The following is a 27,202-nucleotide window of genomic DNA, read 5'->3' on the forward strand; positions in this document are numbered from 1 at the left end:
ACAGTGAGCCGAGACTGTGCCACTGCACTCTAGCCTGGGTGACAGAGTGAGACTCTGTCTCAAAAAAGAAAAAGAAAAAGAAACAGTACACTGCTATTTTGCTCTGGACAGTGAATTTTACTTTAGAACAGTTAAAAATAAATGCATTTTATGGTTTTATTTATCTTTTCTAGCACTCTTGTTTGTATAAATCTGTTTTTGTCTGGTATATTCCTTATACTTGAACTACATTTAAAAGTATTCGTAGTACAAAGTCAGCTACATGAATTACCTCCGTTTTTGTTGTCTAAAAAGGTCTTTATTTTACCATCTTTTTCTGAAGAATTTTTTGGCTACACATGGAATTGTGGATTATATATTTTTAAAATGGCTTTGAAAGGGATTTCATCTCATTTCTTCTGACTTGTACGGATTCTAATGAGAATGTCATTTTTATCTTTGTTCCTCTTTATGGAATGTGTCTTTATTCTCTGAATGCCTTCTTCAGATTTTCTCTTTATATTTGAATTTCAGCAGTGTATTATGATACTCTTTTTTTACTTATTTACTAAAATTCTACTTGGTGTTTTCTGGGCTTCTTGTATCTGTAGTTTTATGACTTCATTGTTTTCGGAAAATTCTCACTCAATATCTCTTCACATATTTCTTCTGCTCTAGTATGTCTCTGTGTTAGTTTTCTATTGCTAGAATAACACGTTGCCACAAATTTGGCAGCTTAAATCAGCACTGATTTATTAATTATTTCACAGTTCTGTAGGTTAAGAGTCCAACACTCAGGTCACACTGGCCTAAAATGAGGACTTTGGCAGGGCTGCATTTCTTACTGGAGACTCTGGAAGAAAATGCGCTTCCAGGCTCACTCAGGTTACCAGCATAATTCAGTTCTGTATGGCTATAGAACACATGGGCCTGTTTATTTGCCTGCTGTCAGAGCCTTCCCTTATCTCCTAGAACTCACCTTGCATGTGGCCTCCTACATTCAGAATTAGTAATAATGCATCCAGTTTTTCTCAAACTTGGGATCTGTCTGTTTTCCCCTTACACGTATCTTTTCTGCCTTCCTCTTTTGCCGTACTTCTCTAGCCGGAGACTTTTCTGCTTTTTAGAGTTCGTGTGGTTAGACTGAACCTACCTACATAATCTAGGATAATCTATTTTAATGCCCATAACCTTAATTTCACTTGCAAAATCCTTTTTACCATGTAATATAGTTTATTCAAAGGTTCCAGAGATTATGGTTTAGATATCTTTGTGGAGCCATTATTTGGCATATGGCACTTCTCTTTCTGTGATTCCAATCACATTTATGTAGAATTATTTGATAATGTTTAATAGCTTTTGAATGCACCAATGTGCACACTCTCTCCATCGGAGTGTGTGTATATTCTTTTTTCTTTTTGTTTTAATATGTGTGTATTTTATTGGCCTGTCTTCAAATTCACTGAGTTTTCCTTGGCTTCACTGAGTCTTTTGATAAGTCCATTGAAGGTACATCATTTCTTTTACTGTATTTTTTATTTCTACCATTGTTTCTTCTTTACAGTTTCTTTCTTTTGCTGAAAATTTACATCTGTTTATGTATGTTGTCTGCCTTTTCAGCTATTAATTCTTAACATGTTAATCATAGTTACTTTAAATTCTTTAATAGTTCCAACATAGGGTTCATCTGTGATTTTGATTCTATTGATTTTTCTCTGACTTTTTTTTTTCTTGTTTCTTCATGTGTAAGGTAATTTTTAGTTGAAAACTGGACATCATGTATGGGATAGTAGCTCCTGACAGTTGTATTTGTGTTCTAAATGGGCCTGCCTCTCCTTATGCTAAGCCTTTTGTGAGAGGGGTTGAGTCATTTTAGTCTTTTGTTGAACAGGGTTTATGTTTTCTGGTTGTATTTGTTACTCCCTGCGTACCATGGACTTTAAATTTCTCTATCTTTACTTTGTGTTTAGTTAGGTGCTAGTTTTTCAGTGTCTTGCTGTTTCTGTTCTACCCTGTTCTGATTCAGAGAGGTTCTCTACACTATGCAGTCCCTTCCGCAATAGACTACCATTATCTGTTACTGGGTGCTTGCAAGCCTGGTGTTCAAGGGCATGGGGTTCTCTTTTGTCCTGGTCTAGACTCCATTTTAGTCAAGTGCTGTCCTGGATCTTGAAGGTAGGGCTTTTTCAGTGATTTTGTGCATTTCTACATGATTGGGGATCTGTAAATTTCAGGACTCAGAACGTTTCCCTTCCCCTCCCTCAGAGTAGAAGGTTTTTTATGTTCCTTTCTTCCAGCTGCAACAGGCCTCCTACTGTGCCCCAGAAGTGACAGGAGTTGTTACCTTTCTCTCAGATGCATAAGGCTTCCGTTCTGTAGAGGAGATAGGAAGACGGATGTGGGCAGAACTTTGTGTCTTTTCTGCAGCAATTAATTCTCCCTCCTTTAACCTGGAGCAATGAAGTAAGTTTTCTGCAGTCTTCCATGCTGCCTCCAGTTTTTCTCCTGAGTACTGGTTAGGTTTGAATGCAAGAGCCTGGGTATTCTTGCAAACTCCCCTTGTGTCTATAGCTCTGGGGGTTTTATTCTCTTATAGTCCACACATGGACTTCAGAAATTTATTTTAAAAATTTAGCTGATTTTTTCTTGCCAACTTAATGTGGTGCCCAGTGCTGCTTCTTCCTGTTTTCTGCCTCACGTTAGAAAGTTCATGCATCCTGACTCTTCTTGGAGGTTCCTGTCCTCAGATTTCAAGCTGTTTGATTGCTTGGCAACCTCAGCTCTCTGATGAGGCCTAAAAAAGTTATAATTCTTTAGATTGTCTGGCTTTTTCTTATGATTTTTGTGGGAATGACTCCAGTTTTCTGCATCTGAAATAGAAGTCCATTTCATTTTAAAAGTTCAAATTCTTAATTGATTTTTCAATTTATATATTCAAAAATATTATATTTAACTAAATACTATACTACAAAACACTCATTAACTGCTATTCCAGAAAACAAATTCCGTAGGTGCTTTACTGGGGAATATTCTTGATAACACCACCTATAACTAAGTGGCAGTGGAAGACTGGTCTGAAGGAAAAGTGGTGCAATTGTAAGAGATATTCCAGCCCACTCCATGGGAAAGCTCTGAAATTGGAATGGCTTCAGAGGTGTCCTCAATTGGGTCAAAGGAGCTGGGGTTTCTTTTTTTTTTTTTTTTGTCCTTCTAATTGACCATTGTTTGAATCCACACTGCTCCTAATGAGGGGGCTTAACCTTGGGTGAAGCAGCTCCCTTCTATAGGGAGGGTTTCAACTGTGAGCCATCACCCCACAGTTCTCAGAACTCTCCAGGGAAAGAATGTCTCTATCCTAAAAGAGGATCTTGGTGAGACACCACAGCTCCCACTACATTAAAATTTTTTTTTAATATGCTAAATATTTTATTTAAGAGGATAAATGTTGTTACAATTTTCATGTCAAGTATTTAAGACACAATTAGCCTTACCCTTTTTATCACTAGATTTGTTGTTTGGTTTTAGTTAGACTTACATTCTTGAGTTTGTATTTTTATTTCACTATAGTTAACTTTTGTGTCATTTAAGTGGTTGATTGGAAAGAAGGAATTGTTCTACATCAATTTTTTTTTTTACTTTTGTAATTAGTGCACTCCAAACAACTTTTCTAATTGTCTAAGGGCATCCCCCAAAAGCATTACATAATGGCTATTCACAGATGTGATCATGCCACACAATAGCTCTGAATTCCTGGGCTCAAGTGATTTTCCTTCCTCAGCTTCCCAAGTTATTGGGACTAGAGGTGTGCATCATCATGCTCACGTAGGCATTACACATCTTAAAACTTGAAAAGTGTTTACTTGGAATTTAGTTTACGATATAAAGCAGTAAACTTCTTACTTATAAAAATATTCTATTTAGCTTCAATTTCTTAGTCTTCTATAACTTTATCTGCTTTTTTAACCTTTTCATCATGCATTTGAAAATAATTCTGTTTAGGAGTAATAAAGAGAAAATGCCAGTTTTAAATTTATAAGATCATAGGGAAATAAAATAAGTAAGCATTTTTTTTCAATATCATGTTTTCCGTAGTGGCCACAACCTTAGAAAGCTATAACTTAATAAAATTGTCAGTAGGTAATTATGTCACAGTTTTGCAGATTTAGGATACATTTACTCATCAGCTATTTTAGTATGTTAAATTATATTTAATATTAGAAATTTAGTGACAACAGATAAAGTATTTGAATTCCGTGTCAATTCCTAGTCATAATATATAGCTGATAAGAATTTAACATTACAATGTATGGTTGTTCTATCATTAATACTCTCTTAATCTTGTCTTTTCATCTGTGTTTACCTAAACCCAATCAGTTCACTTACTGATGCCTACGTTTCCTCATTTACATAGGAGCATTCAATTAATAAAAATCTGTAGAATTCACTAATGTAATAATTTCTTTTATGTCTGAGTAAATCTTTTAGGTACAATACTTAAGGGTATATGATTATTTCTTTTTATTCTATGTTTTCTTATTATAACTACCTATTTTATATGATTTAAGAAATAGGAAATTTAAGCACTAATCTTTCAAATCAAATTATTGTTTGTTATATTTATGACATTGTGCTAAAGACCTAGGAGAAGACAAAAAGTAAATAAAATCAAAAGTAAGTAAAAATGACTTTATGAAGTAGCACAAACATAAGGGAGTTTGTTAAAATAGAATACACAATGTATGTAGGGCCCTAAATAAGAGTAGAACTATTATATTTTTCTAGAATTCTAAAACATATACCATTAAGAAAAGATCACTTTGTTATGAACTATGTTTATCAGGGGATTCATTTAGATGACAGGAGAGAAAAATTTTCATTTTTTTTAACTAATCTGTGTACTTACAATTACCATGGCCTTGGATATTTCTTGAGGCCAGTTACATTTGGCAAGATTTAATAATAATTAAGCCATGGGTTTTCATACATTATTTTTTCCATGGATTATATTTTTATTCATATGAATTTCTTAGAATTAACTGAATGAGACTTCCTCAATACAGGTAAAAGCCAAACATGATTGCAGTTTTTAAAAACCATAATTGTAAGCTTTTGTGTTTTAAGTCATATTGTTTTAATCTAATCATTGGAGCTATAGAATTTCATCTAAAGCCTTATTACTTCTTTTGAATATTTTGTTTTGAGTTGGTAATTTTGCAAGAGTGGTTTATAATTTCTCAAGTTGCAACAGGACTTTTCTTCATGGAAATAAGTAATTCTCTTTCTTTTTATTTATTTATTTATTTTTGATTTGTGTAAATTTAAGGGATATAAGTGCAATTTTGTTTTGTGGATATATTGCGTAGTGGTGAAGTCTGGGCTTTTAGTGTATTCATCACCTGAATTATGTACATGGTACCCATTAAGTAATTTCTTACCTCTCACTCCCGCTTTCCACCCTTCAACCCTTCCAAGTCATCAACCTCCAGTGTCTATCATTCCATATTCTGTCCATGTGTACATATTATTTAGCGCCCACTTATAAGTGAGAACATGTGCTATTTGCCTTTCTGTTTGAGTTACTTCACTTAAGATAATGGCCTCCAGTTCCAGTAATTTAATTCTTTTTCTTAAGAGTTTATACTTACTATTAAGAAAACTAGCCAAATTCAAAATAGTTATCAATCAAGCATCTTAAACACTTCATTAGTGTGACTTAAGGGGAAAAAATAGACTGGGGAGAATAGAATGAGTGGCTTGAAATTGTATGCTTTTCAACCCACACTTGATAAAGTCTGTGGTTAGAGCCCAAGAACTTAACCAAATATTAAGTTATTAGAGTATAAGATTATAAACTCACTCAGACTGTGCAGGGCAGATTCCCCTACTTAGGGAAATACACTTTTGTATTACTTCTGTGCATAAAATGTCTTAGACTAAATAAACAGTTTTTTTGTTTTTGTTTTTTGTTGCAAAATAGGGGTCTTGCTCTGTTATCCAGGCTGGAGTGTAGTGGCATGATCATAGCTCACTGCAACATTGACCTCCTGGGCTCAAGCGATCCTCTTGCCTCAACCTCTTGAGTAGCTAGGATCACAGGTGCCCACCACCAAACCTCGCTAATTTTTTAATTTTTTGGTAGAGACAGGGTGTCACCATGTTGCCCAGGCTGGTCTTGAACTCCTGCACTCAAGCCATTCTCCTTCAGTCTTCCAAAGCGCTGGGATTATAGGTGTGAGCCACCGTGCCCAGCCTAAATGAATGTTTTTGAATAAATGAAAATAAACTTTTAGAGAAAATTGAAAAATTACTCTTTAGAATTTTCCTCTAAAGTCAGTACATTATGCCAGTTTTTCTTACAAAATTATTTGCTGAAGAATACCTGGTTTTATTCTGGTGGCTATATGTTCTTTGTATTTTTATTTTAAGGAGAAAATTTTATTTATTTTTATAGGACTTAAGGGCATGGGCTTTTCTCACATTAACATAGCTTTTAATTTTTTTTTAACATATTAACAGGTAGCTGTCTCATATGTGTCTTGGAATTGGGGAAAAGGAGTTTTATGTTGTGTGTTTCTTTGAGATGAGAACAGAAATAACAAAATGACAATATAGCCACAATATGTCTTTTTTTGGGTATTTTTTGTAATTAATCCTTATTTTCAGGTGATAAAGGAGGGTCTTAGGATGAAGTTTGTGTTCGTACCATTTTCTTTCAGAATTTAAATTGTGTAACAATGAAGCGAATGTATACAGCATTTATAACCTTGTTTGAAATACATTGTGGGGACTCTAAATAGCAACAACAACAAAAACTGTTTTCTTCACTGTGAAAAATGAGGATGAAGTTTTTCCATTTAGAATATTTTGCTGTTGTAATTCCAGCAGAATTATTTGATAATGGTTTATATACATAAAACTTCTAATCTCTTGCTGAGTAAAATATTATATTCTTTGCCGCCATTAGAAAATTAAAATTCTCATTGCAGGATGATATGTAAGAGCAACATTTAATATTCTAATAAATTTTATAAGAAAATATTTGTAAAAAATCTTAATAGGGATTCACTTAATGAGAAATAACTATTACCCTTAAGTCAAGATAATTGGAAATAATGTCTATTTATACATACTTACAGACAGAAGTAATCAGTTGCTCGGATTAATTGAAGTTTCTATTTCATATTTAACTTAATCACCAGTAACAGTATTTTTGTAATTCTGAAGCCTCTAAAATCACACAGAAATCTGTAAAATAGGGGAGAAAGTTCTCAAACTGGGATAAAAAATGTTCCTGGCTTTAACTCAATAATAGTCCATTAAATCCAATAGCTATGATGCAAACCTCCATGAATCAATAATTTTTCTAAAATAATTTTACTCTCACTTATTAATCTTAAGAAAAATAATCATACTTCATTTAGAATTGAGCATCAGAAACTATTATATCTAGATTTTTCTCCTTTTAATAAACTCACTCTTACCATTTTCACCATTTCTTAGTAGAGGGAATTAGTTTAGCTGGGAAGAGCTGTAGGACGTGAGTTTAGAGATTTGAAGGAATTAATGAAATTGTAGATTCAAAAAAGAATCTCTTTGTATTCACTAACAGATAACTTCCTGTGATTATGCTTATTCAGTGACTTCAGGTGGCCTTTCTTTTGCTGGCTTCTTTGTTAATTCTTTCTAATAGTAAATACTCTCATTAAAACAGTCATTCTCAAAGTGTGTTTCCTGGATCAGTAGCATCAACACCACCGAGAATTTGTACTTCTAACAAATGCTCGCTGTACACACAGTCCTGCTGAATCAGAAACTAGGGTGGGACTCAGCAGTCTGGTTAAATGGACTCTCCAGGTGATTCTGATCCACACCAAAGCTTGAGAAGCAGTGTCTTCAGGAGGTCCTTGCTTTAGGAATTACAGAGTAGGAAAGACTATTGAAATCTCTTAATTTCAGTAAGTCTGCCAAATCCCCTTCAAATCCCTTTTTCTTATGGAAAATTGTTCCTCCAGAATTTTCTAAATATATGTGGCAGTGACCAAACTTGAGTTTTCTCCATGCTTTCTCCTTTCTCTAGAGCTGTTGACACAGGTAATAGGAGACAGAGTTAAACAGAAGTGCTGATGGTGAGACTTAGAGTGCTCAAAGATTTGAAACTTGGCTGTTTCCAATTTAGGAAAGAAGTCATCCAATATTATTCTCTAATAACTATTTAATTGCTTAAAAAATTAAAAAGATGCCATAGTTTAGTTTTAAACCTTAGTAATATATTACAAATTATTTTATGGTTAATTACCTTTTTTTCATTTATAAATGTTTGCCTCATGTGTAACACAATGTTACCTGGCATTGTGGCAGAACTTGTATTATTTTGTAACATTGTTTAATTGCTAACTGTACATATCTTCTGTGTAGAAGAATGTGTGCTCATCTAATATATTGATTTTGATTTGTTTAATGTATCAGAATCACATTTTGTGAGTGTAAATATGGGTGTGTTCAAAGTAGATTGAAAAAAGTGAACATTATTGACCTCTCACTGTGTGCTGGGTGCTTTTCTGTGTAGTTTACATTCCTTAGCTGATTTAATCCTCACTGGGTAGGTACTGCAATCATCTTCATTTTGCAGACATAGAAAGCCTAATGTGCCTAAAGTGACCTAGCTAGTGTATGATAGAGCCAGGATTCTAGTCTAAGCAGTCTTACGCCAAAGCACTTTTTTTTTATCTAAGACAGATAAATCTGTTACTGTGTTGTTCATTTGTCTGAGCAGAAATATTTTCTTCATCCCCATTTTTTACTTTTACATGTACCAAAGTATTTTTAAGAATGTCAAATAGTGCTTATGTATGACTATTAACATTCAACAGTGAACTATATAGTAATACAGCAGCTTGTAAAGAAAAGTAAATGGGCTTATGAAATGGAAAATGCCTAGTTTGGCACAGCATTCAACTGTATTACAGTGAATTTCAGTTATTCCCTTATTTGTCCAGATTTCAGGTAATACCTCCTTGAGAACAAGAGTTAAATTATTTGTAACTGGCACGGTGACCCACATTGTCAGTGTTCAAAATCATCTTCTTTGATGGATAGATACATAGAGAAGGCATACAAGAACTCGTTTACATGACACTCATAGAGCTATGAACAGTCTTTGGCCCTTTTGGGTGGCATAACCCCAATCTTTTTCATAGTATAGTCATTCCAATTTAGCTGAAAACTTTCAGTAGCCTTATGACTATATGTGAAACTGTACGGGGTGTCCCTTATACATGAAGCTTGCTATTATTCCATGGGATAGAAAGGACATTTATGATTTATAAGATTTTAGTTTAGAAGTAAAGTTTATTTGACATTTTATATTGAATTATATTTATTAGTTTTTATGTCTTAATTTCAACAGCATCACTGCAAAACTTGAAAGAGCTTTAGAAAAAGTTGCTCCTCTTCTTCGTGAAATTTTTGTAGACTTTGCCCCATTCCTATCTCGTACACTTCTTGGCAGTCATGGACAAGAGCTATTGATAGAAGGTATGATTTCTCTCTCTATTCTAATTACTTTAGTTTCCTATAATGTATGTATTAATCATGGCATAATTTGTGCTTCTAGAGGAATATATATTTCCAAAAGAATGTAAAGGCATTACTTCACAAATTTTAATAAGATATTCAATATGTTTTCTCGTCACTCATTTTTTTTTAAATAACATGTTTGCATGGTCAATACCAATAAGAGAACTTTGAAGATGAAGAACATTGAAAAGGTGTCAGAATGGGAGGCTTTGGCTCTTTAATCCATTTATCAGGGCTGACGTATATCCTGTCATTAAGATAACCTGTTTATTAAGCAGTGATCTCTGACATTTCCTTGTGACTCTGAGAGCCATGCATCTTTAAGTGATTTTCTTATTCACATAACATTTGTAGTGTGAGAATCCTTAACTAAGAAGACATTAAAAATCTAGAGAAATACTTAAAGAATTGATGAAGCCGTTGTCTCCTCAACAGCAGCTTAAATAGAGTAAGGAGCCAAATGAGATAAATTTACTAGGTGAGTGGCTTTGAAAAATATGGTTAATCAAAATCTTATTTCTTTTTAAAAAATGTTGTTTTACAAATATTTCTGAGCTTCAGAAAGAATTAGACAATATCAAGATGATCTGTAGGTGAATAACGGCTTTAGATGCCATTTCAAGTAGTCCTGGGATTTAGCATCCTTGTATATCTTTTTTGCTTTTCACTTCCTGTTTACTGCAGAAGAAAGAGAGTTTTCCTGTGCCTGTTCTGTTATCGTCACAACTGCTTCTACTTAGTGTTACTATTAGGAAGACTCAGCATCTTAGAGCAGACTTTGAATCCTAGTTCAACTACTTTCTTAACTTTGTGGCCTTTGTGAATTACTTAGCCACTTTGTATCTTAGTTTCCTTTCTATAAATTGGAGTCAATGATAGCACTTTAGGGTTCTTGTGAAGATTAAATTATGCAGTGCATTTGAAGCTCTTAGAATATTGTCACATAATGAGCTTCTCAGGTTTCCAAAAGTACTGAGTACCTTCTGGGCTAAGTACTATGTTACATACTTTTGATATATAAGTAAACAGACAAAGATCCTTTTCTTCAGATGGAGCATATATTCTTACGAGGACACAAAATCAATAAGCATTAAACAAAATGAATAATTAAATTATATAGGGTGTTAGAATATAGCAAATGTTATGTAAAAGGATAAATACAACACACAGAGAATTGGGATTACAGAATGGCAAGGTTAGGTTGAAGTTTAAAGAGAGTGGTCAATTTTAAATAGACCTCATGGTAAAAGTTACATTTGAGCAAAAACTTACATAGTAAGTAATAAAACTTCCTTAATAAGTGCCTTATAGCTTATTAGAAGAGGAGTGTTCTGTGCAGAGAGAACAGTCAGTACATTGACCCTAAAATGAGGATAGAAAGATGTTCTTGGTATGATCTACCAACAGGAAAAATGCCAGTCTCATGTGAACCAGAAGGACAGTAGTCGAATATTAGGGCCAGAGAAGTAGTGGGTTATTTGGCTTTAACTAGTGTGTTGTAGGGAGGCTGCTGATGTGTTAAGTAGGAATGTCACCCTGGATGCTACTATTGTCATTATGATACTCGCACCTAGAAAGCGAAGTATTAAATGCTCTGAAGAATGGGATTCTGAGAAGAACCGTGCTAATTTAAAGCAGCCCCAAAATGAACTTTACAAGTTCTTGGAAGCTTAAAAACTATTGCTTGGCCACAGATTGTGTGTATAATTTATATAGCTTTGTTCTAGATGTGTATGATTGGTTACACAAAATCATATATTCATTCATTCATTCAAAACAGGAGAAATATTCCTTATGGAGCTTACAGTTGAATGAGCAAAAAGACATAAAAACCAATAATTAAAATTAAATAGGATATGTGCTATAAAAGGTAGAGTGGGAAATGAGACTAGATGGCCTACTGACCACTTGCAGGGCACATATTCTTCTAATGGGGTCAGTGAGGTAGTTGTGTATACCTGGTCTTACTCCTGCTGCTATAAAGCCACTTCCTCATATTTATGAGGACACACGTTTGAAAGCGTTATGTTCCCTGCTTCTACCTAACTCCTGTAACAGCTCAACCCAGACTTCTGAATTCCAGACATAGTTGAAGTTACCTAGCATAGACATCTAAACCCTTATACTCCAGGGATACCTCAAACTCTGTTTATCCAAAGTTTGTTTTCCCTCCATTTACTTTTCCTTCTAAATTTATTTATTTTGTCATTAGCATTACTATTAATGCAAACATTTGAGGTGAAAATTTGGTTTTTCTTTAGCTCTTTTCTCCTTCAACTTTAATATTTACAATTACTTCATGAGAATGAATAATTTCCGAAAACAATATTTAGAGGCTAGTTTTTCAAATATTATTAACATTACAAATTTTATATCAAGCCATGTATAAAAACCTTCCACAGTAGCCTAAATATTATGTTAGCTGAAAGTGGTGGCATCATAGTTACGGAGTCTGAAAGGTACCAGGTTATCAGTTGGTCCTTCTTGAGTTCCTTTTTTTGCTTTTAATTCTTTTGATTTCCTGTAGTTAGATGCTGTTGAGGGGCAAGAATGCTGGTTATTGATATTTTTATTTTCATGCTTTTCTGTAACATGTGTTACTTTGTTAAAATAAAGAAGTTCAATAAACATCATTGAAAAAAACAAATCTTAAATGTTTCCTCATTCCCTACAAGATAAAAGCCTTTTATTTTTTCTGTTGCTATCTATCTTTTCCTAAAACGATTTGATAGGTTTTACAGAAATGTATAAATACTGACCAAAGACATAATGAAATAAAACAAGGAATAAAGTTAGTCATGTAATAATGTTAGTAGTGAGTCCTGCACTGTTACTAAAACTAAGACAAATTCTATACAAGTTTTCTAGCCGCCAGAGCAAAGGCACAATTAAGTTATAAGACTCATGTTACTGGTTCTTAAGTGACAGTTTGTGGCAATTTTACGTTAACTGCTCTGTATTGGAAAATCAGGAACCCCTGTGTGTAGCTACTTTCCAGAATCTTCCATGGCCACACATTCAAATTGTTTCTTATTTATTTCTTCTCATCAATGCACAGAGAAAAATGACAGAGTAATTGAGAGCTATTTTTTTTTTAGCTTCTCTGTTTACCTCAGATATTCTGAATTGAGTGGAAAGACCATTAAGAATAAGCCTTCATTGTTATTAGTGCATCCAGGTGAACTTGGATTTTCTTTTTTAATGTAACTATGCTAGAAATGAAATATTGGAACAGGTTAGATATTTAAAAGTTCATTTTGTGTTCCCTTGGCAGAATACAATTATATCTTGTAACTTTCTACGCTCAAAGAATTTTAATACATCCTACTTTTTAATCTATATGGATGTAATATTTATGTCTTTCTTTGCTGATGTTAAAATGACTTTTCTTTATAAAATGATGACAGCAAATGATCGATTTTTAGGTTTTGAGTTTTGTTTTTTAAATGCCAGTAACTTGGCAGTATAAAAAGCTGACAACCCTAAAATATGATCCTTTAAATTTTGGCTAGTTCATACAACCCAAAACTCTAGAAACCATAGTTCTTTTTTTTTTTTTTTTTTTTTTTGAGACGGAATCTGTCTCTGTCACCCAGGCTGGAGTGCGGTGGCGCGATCTCGGATCACTGCAAGCTCCGCCTCCTGGGTTCCCGCCATTCTCCTGCCTCAGCCTCCCAAGTAGCTGGGACTACAGGCGCCCGCCACCTCGCCCGGCTAGTTTTTTGTATTTTTAGTAGAGATGGGGTTTCACCGTGTTAGCCAGGATGGTCTCGATCTCCTGACCTCGTGATCCCCCGCCTCGGCCTCCCAAAGTGCTGGGATTACAGGCTTGAGCCACCGTGCCCAGCTGAAACTATAGTTCTATAAAAGAATGACTTTCAGTATCCCTCATAATTTGGTCATAACCCTCCCTTCCAGACCCAACTAGTCTTTATCTTCTTCCTATAAAAAAACATTTCCTAAACCTGTAAAGAGGTTCACGTACTATCACATTTCCTTGTTTTTGTACAGCTCTTCTTTCTGCATTGAATCCTTTTTTTTTTTTTTTTAATCTCCCTGAATTATACTCATCCTTTGAGTCCATTTCAGGCTCATTAAGCAAATTAATGTCACGACTTCTGTGCTCCTATGGTATTTTACTTATGTAATATTAATAAAAGTATTTTATACTTATTGAAATAGGAAATATCTTATTGTTTATTACCTAACTTAGATTCTGGTACATCATAAATATTCAGTGTTTTTCCCTTGTACTTGAATAGAATATTATTTTTCTTTCTTGGGAGGCCGAAGCAGATGTGTTGCTTGAGGTATTATGGTAGTTGCATAAGGAGAAGAAAGAGAAAAGGGCAGAAAGCATATGTGAAGGAATAATGGCTAAAAAACTTCTCAAATTTTAGGAGTCAGACATATGAACTGAAGCTCAACAAGCTCCCATGGGATAAATTCAGACACACACACACACAGACACATTTTAATCCAACTATTGAAAGTCAAAAATAATCTCGGAAAAAGCAAGAGAAAATTGTAATGTACAATGAGCCTCTATAAGTTATCACCAGGTTTCTTAGTACAATCCATGCATGCTGGAAGGCAGTGGGATGATATATTTAAAGCGCATGAAGTAAAAAGCAAAACAAAACAAAAAGAAACTGTCAACCAATAATACTACCTCCAGCAAAACTGTCCTTTAAAAATGGAGAAGAAATTAAGAATTTTCCAGATAAACAAGAGCTGAGAGCATTTATTACTACTAGATCTAACCTATGAGAAATGCAAAAGGGAGTCCTTGAACTCAAAAGGAGGGATTCTAAACATTAAATCAAAGCCATATGAAAATAAGGTCTGCAATAGACATATTACAAATATAAAACTTTATTATTATAATTTTGGTTCTATTGTTTTAAAAGATTAAAATCCAAAAATGTAAAAGCAAACCTATGAATCTATGCTACTGGGTAAGCAATATATAAAGATACGACTTGTGACATAAGTAACATAACTTGTGCAAATGACTGAGCTGTAAAGGAACAAAGTTTTATATACGATTGAAGTTAAGTTGTTCAGTTTAAAATGAATTGTTATAACTTTAATATGTTTTATATAATCCACATGATAGCCACAAAGAAAATATCTACAGAAATTACACACAAGAACAAGAGAGAAAGCACATCACAACAAAATTCAGCTACACACAAAGGAGGGAAGTACGGGAAGAAATAAGGGACAAAAATGCAATGACATACAGAAAACAACAAAATTAAAATAGTTCTTCCCCTTTCAGTAATTATTCAGGATGTAAATGGATAAAAACTCCTCAATCAAAAACATAGATTAGCTGAATGGATAAAAAATCAGGAACTAACTATGTGCTGTCTTTAAGAGACGCTCACTTTAAATCTAAGGGCACACAGAGGTTTAAAGTGAAAGAGTAGAAAATGATATTCTGTCCAAATAGTAACCAAAACAGAACAGGGATAGTTATATTAATATAAGACAAAATAAACTTTTGAAACTGTTACATGAGACAAAGAAGAACAATATATAAGGATAAAAAGGTTAATTCACAAAGAAAATATAACAATTATAAATTTATATGTACCAAACATGTGCATTCCTAAATATAAGAAGCAAATATTAACAGACTTGAAGGGCAAAAGTTCTGCAATTATAGTGGGAGACATTCATATCTCAATTTCAATAATGGATAAAACAACCAGGTAAAAGGCAAATAAGGAAATAGATGACTTGAACAGCACTACAGACCAATTGGACTTGACAGACCTATAAAGAATACTTCACCCAATAATATCAAAATATACATTTTTCTCAAGTGTATATGGAGCTTCCTCTAGGTTAGACCATATGTTACGTCATTAAACAAGTCTTAATACATTTAAAATGATTAAAATCTTAACAGAGTATCTTTTCTAATCACCATGGAATGAAACTAGAAATAAAAAGTAGAAGGAAATTTTAAAACTCCATAAATACTTAGAAATGAAACAACATATTTTGAATAATAAAAATAAAAACTAGAAGGAAATTTTGAAACTCCATAAACACTTAAAAACAAAACAACATATTTTGAATAACTGATGGTCAGGGAGAACTCACAATGGAAATTAGAAAATAAATGAAAACTGAAACACAACATACCAAAACTATGGCATGAGGGTAAAGTAAAGCTAAGAGGGAAGTTTATTGTTATATATATTTACATTTTAAAAAACCTCAAAACAACGATCTAAAAGAACAAACCAAGCCTAAAGCTAATAGAAGAAAAGAAACAGTAAAAATCAGAGCAGAGCTAAACAAAATAGAGAATAGAAAAGCAATAGAAAAAATTCAACATAACCAATAGGTGATTATTGTTATTCTTTGAATATAAAAAACTGTATTTCCAAAAAATAGGTTTTTGGGAAACAAGTGGTATTTGGTTACATGAGTAAGTTGTTTAGTGGTGATTCATGAGATATTGGTGTACCCATTACCTGAGCAGTATACACTGAACCCAATTTGTAGTCTTTTATCAGTCACCCCCTCCCACCCGTTCCCCCGAGTCCTCAAAGTCCATTGTATCATTCTTATGCCTTTGCATCTTCATAGCTTAGTTCCCACTTATGAGTGAGAACATAACGATGTTTGGTTTTCCATTCCTCAGTTGCTTCACTTGGAATAATAGTCTTTAGCTCCATCCAGGTTGCTGAGAATGCTATTAATTTATTCCTTTTCTGGCTGAGTAGTATTCAATCATACATATATATCATAATTTCTTTATCCACTTGATTGATGGGCATTTGGTCAGGTTTTATATTTTTGCAACTGCAGATTGTGCTGCTGTAAACATGTGTGTGCAAGTATTTTTTTCATATAATGACTTCTTTTCCTTTGGGTAGATACCCAGTAGTGGGATTGCTGGATCAAATGGTATTCTATTTTTAGTTCTTTGAAGAATTTCCAGACTTTTCCTTAGTGGTTGTACTAGTTTACATTCCCATCAGCAGTATACAAGTGTTCCGTGTTCACTGCATCCATGCCAACATCTATTGTTTTTTGATTTTTTGATTATAGTCATTCTTGTGGGAGTAAAGTGGTATCTCATTGTGGTTTTGATTTGCATTTCCCTGGTCATTAGTGATGCTGAGCATTTCTTCATATGTTTGTTGGCCATTTGTATATCTTATTTTGAGAATTGTCTATTCATGTCCTTAACCCAGTTTTTGATGGGATTGTTTGTTTTTTGCTTACTGACTTGTTTGAGTGCCTTTTAAATTCTGGATATTAGTCCTTTGTTAGATGTATAGATTGTGAAGATTTTTCCCCACTCTGTGGGTTGTCTGTTTATTCTGCTGACTGTTCCTTTTGCTGTGCAGAAGCTCTTTAATTAAGTCCCTCATATTTGTCTTGGTTTTTGTTGTATTTGCTTTTGGATTCTTGATCATGAAGTCTTTGCCTAAGCCAGTGTCTAGAAGGGTTTCTCTTAATGTTATCTTCTAGAATTTTTATAGTTTCAGGTCTTAGATTTAAGTACTTGATCCATCTTGGGTTGATTTTTTTATAAGGTGAGAGATGAGGATCGGGTTTCATTCACCTATATGTGAATAGCCAATTATCCCAGCACCATTTGTTGAAAGAGTATCCTTTCCCCACTTTATGTTTTTGTTTGCTTTGTCGAAGATCAGTTGGCTGTAAGTATTTGACTTTATTTCTGTGTTCTCTATTCTGTTCCATTGGTCTGTGTGCGTATTTTTATACCAGTACCATGCTGTTTTCGTGACTATGGCCTTATGGTATAATTTGAAGTCAGGTAATGTGATGCCTCCAGATTGGTTCTTTTTGGTTAGTCTTGCTTTGGCTATGTGGGCCCTTTTTTGGTTCCATATAAATTTGAGGATTGTTTTTTCTAGTCCTGGTTGTATTTTGTATGATGGTTGTATTTTGATGGTAATTGCATTGAATTTGTAGATTGCTTTTGGTAGTATGGTCATGGTCATTCTCACAATATTGATTCTACCCATCCATGAGCATGGGATGTGTTTTTATTTGTGTTTATGATTTCCTTCAGCAGTGTTTTGTAGTTTTTCTTGTAGAGCACTTTCACCTTTTGGTTAGGTATATTTCTGAGCACTTTATTTTATTTTTTGCAGCCATGCTAAAGGGGTTGAGTTCTTGATTTGATTCTTGGCCTGGTTGCTCTTGATGTATAGCAGAGCTACTGATTCGTATACATTAACTTTATATGCTGAAACTTTGCTGAATTCATTTATCAGTTCAAGGAGCTTTTTGGAGGAGTCTTTAGGTTTTTCTTTAGGGTTTTCAACAAACAGCGACAGTTTGACTTTACCAATTTGGATGCCCTTTATTTTTTTCTCCTGTTTGGTCTGATATAAGAATATCTACTCCTGCTCACTTTTGGTGTCCATTTGCATGGAATGTCCTTTTCCACCCTTTTACCTTAATTTTATATGAATCCTTATGTGTCAGATGAGTCGTCTCTTAAAGCCAGCAGATACTTGTTTGGTGAATTCTTATCTATTTTGTAATTCTGTGTTTTTAAGTGGAGCATTTAGGCCATTTACATTAAATGTTAATATTGAGATATGAGGTAGTATTCCATTTATTGTGCCATTTGTTGCCTGAATCCTTTTTTTTGTTTGTTTGTATGTAATTTTGTTTTATAGGTTCTGTGAGATTCATGCTTTAAAGAGTTTCTGTTTTGATGTGTTTCCAGGATTTGTCAAGATTTAGAGCTCCTTTTAGCAGTTCTTGTTTTGCTGGCTTGGTAGTAGAGAATTCTCTCAGCGTTTGTTTGTCTGAAAAAGAGTGTATCTTTCATTCATTTATGAAGATTAGTTTCTCTGGATACAAAATTCTTGGCTGATAATTGTTTTGTTTAAGGAGACTGAAGATAGGGTTCTAGTCCCTTCTAGCTTATAGGGTTTCTGCTGAGAAATCTGCTGTTAATCTGATATGTTTTCCTTTATAGGTTACCTGGTGCTTTTGCCCTGCAGCTCTTAAAATTCTTTCATTTGCCTTGATTTTAGGTAACCTGATGACTGTGTGCCTAGATGATGATGTTTTTGCAACAAATTTCCCAGATGTTCTTTGAGTTTCTTGTATTTGGATGTGTAGATCTCTACCAAAGCTGGAGAAGTTTTCCTCAATTATTCCCCTAAATATGTTTTCCAAACTTTTAGATTTCTATTCTTCTTCGAGAATGCCAGTCATTCCTAGGTTTGGTCATTTAACATAATCCCAAACTTGGAGGCTTTGTTCATTTTTAAATTCTTTTTTTCTTTGTCTTTGCTGGTTTGGGTTATTTTGAAAACCTTATCTTCAAGCTCTGAATTCGTTTCTTCTGCGTTTTCAGTTCTGTTGCTAAGAGTTTCCAGTACATTTTACGTTTGTCTAAGTGTGTCCTTTGTTTTCTGAAGTTGTGATTGTTTTTTATGTATGCTATCTATTTCACTGAAGATTTCTCTCGTCGTAACTTATATCTTTTTTCAGTTTCCTTGAGGTAGACTTCACCTTTCTCTAGTGCCTCCTTGATTAGCTTAATAATCAACCTGAATTCTTTTTCTGGCAATTCAGGGATTTCTTCTTGGTTTGGATCTATTGGTAGTAAGCTAGTGTGATTTTGGGGGGGGGATGTTAAAGACTATTATTTTGTCATATTATACGAATTATTTTTATGGTTCCCTCCCATTTGTATAGGCTTTGTCAGAGGGAACATCTGGGGCTCAAGGCTGCTCTTCAGATTCTTTTGTTCCACACAGTGCTCCCTTAATGTCATATTCTCCCCATTTTCCTAGGGGTGTGGCTCCCTGCTAGCCAAACTGTAGTGATTGTTTTTTCCTTCTGGATCCAGCCACCCATCAGGGCTACCAGGCTCCAGGCTGGTACTGGGGTTTGTTTGTACAGAGTCCTGTGATGTGAGCCATCACAGTTCTTCAGATGTGATGTGAACAATCGTCAGTTCTCTCAGTCGTGGATACCAGCACCTGCTCCAATGGAGGTGGCAGGGGAGGGAAATGTGCTCTCTTATGGTCCTTAGTTGTAGTTGTTTAATGCACTAGTTTTGTACTGGCTGGCAGGAGGTGGTGCTTTCCAAAGAGCATCAGCTGTGATAGTATAGGGAGGATCAGGTGCTGGTATAGGGAAGACGGGCAGGGCCCTAGATCTCACAAGAGAATATGATCTTTGTCTTCAGCTATCAGGGTTGGTAAGGAAGGATCATCATGTGGGGGCAGGATTAGGCATTTCTGAGCCCTTGAACTGGGCTTGCTGTGGCTGCAATGGGGGTGTGTGGTTCCCAGCTCAATGGTGTTATGTTCCCAGGAGGATTATGGCTGCCTCTCCTGTGTCAAGCAGGTTGTCAGGGAAGTGCAGGAAAGCCGGCAGTTACAGGCCTCACCCAGTTCCCACTCAACCCAGAAGGCTGGTCTCATTCCCACCATGCGTCTTCCAGCAGCATCAAGTTTGTTTCCAGGCAGTGGGTGAGCAGGGCTGAGAACTCACCCCAGGCTAATGGCCTGGAAAGCAAGCAGGGCTTTTGCCTCTCCTGCCTGTCAGGTCTTCACACCGAATTCTTGCCTTCCCCCAAGTTCTGGCCAGGAAACTTCACATTCCTTTGGAATTGTTACAAAATTCAGCTGGAGGTTTCCTTCTCCCTGTAGTCTTTTCCCAGTTCTTCTGGCGGCCCTCCCCAAAGACCCCACTGGACACGTCAGAAATGGCTTCCCTGGGGACCCAGAGAACCCACAGGGCTTTTCCCTGCTGCTTCCTCTACCCTGTATTTTGCTTGGCTCTCTAAATTGTCTCAGTTCCAGGTAATGTCAGAATCTTTTCCAGTGATCTAGACCCTCACATTCCCCATTGAGGGTGTGCATTCAGGGGCAGATGATCCCCCTTTCCCATTTTCACAGTTGGACACTCACCGTATTTGGGCTGTCTCCCAGGTTCTGCAGGAGCAATCCACTTCCTTCAAAGGGTCTGTGAATTATCTTGGCTTTCTTGGCATATTCCTCTTGAAGCAAAAGTTGATAACGTGAGTCTCCACATTCTGCTCTGTCCATCCAAGTGGGAGCTGCAATTCAGTCTTGCCTCCTATCTGCCATTTTCCCCCCTCCCCCTAAATAGTTTATTTTATTGAAACTATCAACAAAATTGAAAAACCTTTAGCTTGATTTAGGGAAAGAAAAAAGAAGATTCAAATAAAGTAAAAAAATGAAAGAATAGGCATTATAACCAATGCCACAGAAATATAAAAGGATTGATTATAAGAGAATACTATGAATAATTTTATGCTGAAAAATTAGATACATAGAGGAAGTGAATAAGTTCCTGGAACCACACAACCTACCCAGACTTAATCATGAAGAAACAAACCATGAACAGACCTATAACAAATAAGGATATTCAATTAATAATAAAAAAAACTCCCAAGAAGGAAAAGTCTAGGATCAGATGACTTGACTGTTGCATTTTTCCAAATGTTTAATAATAATTAACACCAACCCTCCTCAAACTCATTCAAAAAAAATTGAACAGGATAGAATATTTGCAAACTCATAATATGAGGTCAGCATTGCCCTGATACTGAAACCAGATGCAGTACTAAATGACAACTATAAAACCAATATCCCTTTTGAATATTAATTCAAAATTCTTCAACAAAATACTATAAACTGAATTTGGCAGCATATTAAAAGGATTATATACCATAACCAAGTAAATTTTATTACTGAAATGCAAGAATGGTTCAGCATATAAAAATTGACCAACATAATGCATCACACAGAATAAAGAAAAGAATTACATGATCATCTTATTTAATTAGTTTATTGTGTGGGGGAAAAAAAGCCCTCTTAAAATTCATATGGAATCTCAAGGGACCCAGAATAACCAATAGAATCTTAAGAAAGAACAAAGCTGGAGGGCTCACAGGACCTGATTTTAAAACTTCTACTTACGTAGCTCCACAAATCAAGACAATATGGCACTGGCGTAAAGACAGACATAATAGACCAACAGAATAGAATCTCTAGCCAAAAACAAAAACAAACAAACAAAAAACCCAGCCCTTACTTATATGGTCAAATGATTTTCCATGTGGGTACCGAGACCATTCAATAATGAAAGGACAGTCTTATCAACAAATCATGTTAAGAAAACTTAATATCCACATGTAAAGGAATGTTTTTGGGCCCTCACCTTTTTCCATATACAAAAATTAACTCAAAATGCATCAAAAACCTAAATGTAAGACCCAAAACTTTAAAACTCTTGGAAGAAAACAGGATAAAAGCTTCATGATGGCCGAGCGTGGTGGCTCACACCTCTAATCCCAGCACTTTGGGAGGCCGAGGCGGGTAGATCACTTGAGGTCGGGAGTTGGAGACCAGCTTGACCAACATGGAGAAACCCCCTCTCAGGTAAAAATAAAAAATTAGCCAGGTGTGGTGGCACATTCCTATAATCCCAGCTACTCAGAAGGCTGAGGCAGGGGAATTGCTTTAACCCAGGAGGTGGAGGTTGCGGTGAGCAGAGATCATGCCATTGCACTCCAGCCTGGGCAACAAGAGCTAAACTCCATCTCAAAAAAAAAAAAAAAAAAAAAGCTTCATGATGTTGGATTTGGATTTGGCAATGATTTCTTTCAAAAATCAGAAATATGGGCAACAAGTAAAAATAGATATATTGGACTACATCAAAATTTTAAACTTCTGTGCATCAAAGACACAATCAACAGAGTGATATGGAAAGGCAACCTATGGAAAGGGAGAAGATACTCACATTATATACCTTTTAAGAGCTTATTATTCAGAATATTTAAGAACTCTTAGAGTTGAACAACAAAACTACAAATAACCCAGTTTAAAAATGATATAGTCAAAAGCACAAGAAGACACGTTACACCCATTAGGATGGCTACTATCAAAAAAACAGAAAATAACAAATGTTGGCAAGGATATGGAGAAGTTGAAAACTGTGTTCGCTTTGTGGGAATGTAAAATTGTGCAGCCAGTATGGAAAACAATATGGCATTTTGTCAGAAAATAAAAAATAGAATTAACATATGATCTAGAAATTCCAGTTCTGGATTTATAGCCAGAATGATTTAAAGCAAGGTTTCAAGGAAATATTATTTGTGACCTACGTTTATAGCAGCAGTATTAACAAATGGTCAAGTGGTGGAAGCAACCCAAGTTTCTATCAACATATACATGCATTTCAAAAAATGTAGTATATACATGCAATGGAATGTTATTCGCTCTTTAAAAAAAGGAAGTTCTGACACATGTTGCCACATGAATTTACCCTTAAGGAAATTATACTAAGTAAAATAAGCAAGTCACCAAAACACAATACTGTGCGATTCCACTTACATGCGTTATCTAGAGTAGTCAAATTCATAGAAATAGAAAGTAGAATGTTATTTGCCAGTGACTGGGGATGGTGGGAAATAAGGAGTTGTTTAATGGGGTATAGAGTTTCAGTTTTGCAAGATGAAAAGCCTCTGGAGATGTGAATATATTTAACACTACTGAACTGTATGCTTTAAAATGGTTAAGACTGTAATTTTTATGTTATGTGTATTTTACAACAATTTTAATTAAAGTGAAAAGTTCACCTATAGACTGGAAAGGTATATGTCTAATAATGATAATCAACAAATGTTGATATCTATGTTACACAAAGAAACTCCTACCAATGAATAAGAAAAACACAATTCTATAGAAAAAATGAGCAAAAGAATAAAAACCTGTTAATTTGTGGATGGGTTAAATACAAGTGGTCAGTAAACATGTAAAAAAAAAAATCAACCTCATTTGCAGTGTCATAAATGGTTAATAAAGCCAAAATGAAACAATTTCACTCCCATCCAATAAGTATAAAATTTATATTTAAAATCCATTTATTAGGAAAGATGTAGACTTTTCTAATGGGAGTCTAAATTGATAAAACCACTTTGAGGAATAATTTTGCATTTTTGAATGAAGTTGAATTTGTAAATGTACATCGACTCCGCAATTTCATTCTTGGGAATATACCATGGAATAATTTTCGCATGTGTACACAAGAAGATACAGATGTAAAATGCTTATTAAAAACAGTGATTTTACCCAGGACATACTGAGAACAACCTAAATGTATATTAAAAGAAGATTGGATAATTAAATGATATACTGTGCAGTAGTGAAATGGGATTTCACAAAAACAATATTTACCATAAAAGCTTAACACATGGATAAGGATACTGTATCTTCTTTAGGGACACATTCATAAGTGGTAAAAGTATAAATGCCAATCAAGATGATAAATTTACAGTAGTTATTACATCTAGGGGAATGGTATCAGTGCTATAACTCTAATGTTCATGGGGGATTCATGTGGACATCAGAATGGATGCAAGTGTAAGGGTTCTACAGAAGGAAACATGGCTGCCAAAGCTCAGCCTGGCCTTAACCATTGCACGAGGCATGATGAACTCTGCCTTCTACAACATGGATGCTGGGCACAGAGCTGTTTTCTTTGACTGATTCTGTGGAGTGCAGGAAATTGTGGTAGGGGAGGGGACTCACTTTCTCATCCCATGGGTACAGAAACCAGTGACGTTCCACTGCTGCTGTCAACAATGCACTGTGCCAGTCATCGCTGGTAGCAGATTCATAGTATGCCAGCATCCCTCGCATCCCCTTCCAGCCTGTTACTGCCAGCTTCCTCACATCCTCACCAACCTGGTAGGGGTGTCCAATGAGTGTGTGCTGGTGTTCTGCCATCTGTCACTACAGAGATCCTCGTCAGTGGTGGCTCGCTTTGATGCCGGAGAACTTATCACTCAGAGAGAGCTGTTCCCCAAGCAGGTGAGTGATGACCTTGTGGAGTGAGCAGCTGCCACCTCTGGGCTCATCCTGGACATCGTGTCCTTGATGCATGTGACCTTCGAGAAGGAGTTCACAGAAGCAGTGGAAGCCAAACAGGTAGCTCAGCGGGAAGCAGAGATGGCTAGATTTGAGGTGGAAAAGGATGAGCGCAGAAAGAGGCGGCCATCATCTCTGCCTATGATATGGCTCCGAGGCAACTCACTGGCCCCCAGGGTGACTACCTGATGGAGCTGCCCAAAGCCCAAAGCCACCAGGAGTGTTGCTTACCAGCTCTTGTGCTCTTGGAACATCACCCACCTGCCCATGGGGCAGTCCATGCTCCTCCACCTGCTCAAGTGGTGCCTGCACCTCCGTGGGCCAACTGGGCCACAGCCCTGATGATTGTTAACACCAACCTACCTTCTGCCTCCACACCAGAAATCACTGTGAAATTTTGTGATTGGCTTCAGGTGAAGGAAATAAAAGTAGAATCACTCCAGATAAATACTCTATCAAATGAAACCCTTTCATTTTTCTCACATCCGTCTACTTTTTTATCCACTTCTGTATTAGTCCGTTTTCATACTGCTGTAAAGAACTGCCCAAGACTGGGTAATTCACAAAGGAAAGAGGTTTAATTGATTCACAGTTCCACATGGCTGGGAAGGCCTCAGGAAACTTACAATCATGGTGGAAGGGAAAGCAAGGTACCTTCTTCACAAAGCTGCAGGAAGGAGAAGTGCCAAGCTAAGAGGGAAGAGCCCCTTATAAAACCAGCAGATCTCATGAGAACTCACTATCTCACGAACAGCATGGGAGAAATCACCCCCATGATTTGATCACCTCTGCCGGGTCTCTCTCTTGACACTTGGGGATTATGAGGATTACAATTCAAAATGAAGAATTAGGTGGGAACACAAAGCCTAACCATATCAACCCCCCTGCCAAAAATTCCCAAGTATGTATGCAGACTGGCTTTAAGCCCCAGGTCGGGGCCTGCTGGAGCTCTGGCCTAGGCACTGGCAATTGTCATAACAAAGGTAGGGCAGTGTGTGATCGACTGGGGAGCACAGTTGTCAGCCTGAGTAATGTGTAGCTTCTATCCTGTCCTTCATGGTTGATTGAAGATTTGAGGATGATGGATATGTAGCTGAACCAGGAAGGCAGACCTCAGTTTTTCTGGCTGTTCCTGCGCAGATGCAGCTGAAGAGAGTTGCTAACCAAGGTCAGGGAGGAAGTGGTCTGTCTCTTACCCTAAGGTTGACTCTCTCTAACAGTGTGACCAGCCGAAGCAGGTATGTGTACACTGGGCATGGACTGAAGAATCTGTTCCTGTTGAGCTGGATGGGCCTGAATGTTGCCCCCTAGGTCCCTAAAAATTGGATGGACTTGAGAGAGGAGGCCTGGACCAAGACGTGAGTCCCATTGAAGACTTCCTGTCTACTCCCCACCTTGGTCTCTCTCAAATACCCAACAGAATTCCAACTTGAAGGATTGCATCCTGACAGGGCTGAACATGCCTGCCAAGGAGTGCGCATCCTATGTTCCTGGCTCACTCATTCATAGACTTCTCTTCTCGAAGGCTCTGTGCCTGTGCTTTGAAGGAAACAACCATGGGAAGAAAACAAATGTGTATAAACTGCCGTCAATAAATGACACCCAGACCCTCAAAAAAACCTGAAAATCGAAAATAAAATATATACCCAGGAATACTTCTTTTTATTGTGCTTCACTTATTATGCTTTGCAGATACTATGTTAACCAATTGATGGTTTGTGGCAACCTTGCATGGAGCAAGTCTATTGGCACCACTTTTCCAAAAGCATGTGTTCACTTTGTGTCTCTTTGTGGGCATTTTTAGCAATGATGTATTTTTAAATTAAGGTATGTACTTTGTGATTGTTAGCCACAGTGATATCACTTAGTAGATTACAGTATAGTGTAACATAAATTTTATATACACTGGGAAACCAGAATTGTGTACTTGCTTTATGGTGATACTTGCTTCATTACAGTGGTCCCGAACTGGACCTTCAGTATCTCTGAGGATGCCTGTATTTTTAAGACTGTGTATTAATCATCATCATATTATGGTGTATACCAGGTTTCAGCTAACTCTGACCTAGCAGTCAAATCTGCTTTTGTAAATGAAGTTTTATTGCAATCCAGGCAGGCCATTCTTTTATGTATTATCTAGATCGCCTTTGTGCTACAATGGGAGAGTTGATTGGTTTCAGCAGAGACCATGTAGTTCACAAAGCCTAAAATATTTACTATCTTGACCTTTAAAAAAATTGCTTACCCTTCATCTATACTTCTATACATTTCTGTAAGTAAGGAGTATTAAAAGAAAAGAACGAAAGAATGGTATATTAGGATTGTCATCTGATATCCTTACGCTTTTGATGAAGTTATGAAGTTGTTTCGTGGTCCAAGTTGAATAAAGTTGATGATTCCTGGTTATTTAGTCAGGGATATTGTGTTGTAAATTAGTCAACTACATTTTTGTAAAACTATAGTATTATCATTTATTTCCTATATTTTATAACATTTTTTGTAGCTACATCCTTATTTAATTTTCAGCTGAAAAAATAACATGATCTTATTTCTCCTACCTTTTTGAGGAAATGATTATAATAATATAAGAACTTTGCCCTTTGATGAAAGCATTTGATTAGTATTTGGTCCAGTTTTAGCCAGAATCTTCAGGGGTAATATTCTTACTATAAAATTCTTAAACAATTAAAATTATATTGTAAAACTTAAAATTTTTTAAC

General features: G+C 35.8%; 1 protein-coding gene across 7 annotated transcripts in view; it reads left to right on the forward strand.

Annotated features, from left to right (window-relative positions):
- The window catches only part of NBEA (neurobeachin), a 742,365-nt gene that overhangs the window by 279,036 nt on the left and 436,127 nt on the right, over positions 1-27,202 (forward strand). For all 7 annotated transcript variants that reach the window (XM_028837519.2, XM_028837523.2, XM_028837524.2 and 4 more), the window contains one exon: positions 9,386-9,513. In XM_028837519.2, the coding sequence (XP_028693352.1) occupies positions 9,386-9,513 (128 nt within the window). The remainder of the gene's footprint in view (positions 1-9,385; positions 9,514-27,202) is intronic.

The sequence above is a fragment of the Macaca mulatta genome, chromosome 17 (assembly GCF_049350105.2).
Source record: "Macaca mulatta isolate MMU2019108-1 chromosome 17, T2T-MMU8v2.0, whole genome shotgun sequence".
Classification (NCBI taxonomy): Eukaryota; Metazoa; Chordata; class Mammalia; order Primates; family Cercopithecidae; genus Macaca; species Macaca mulatta.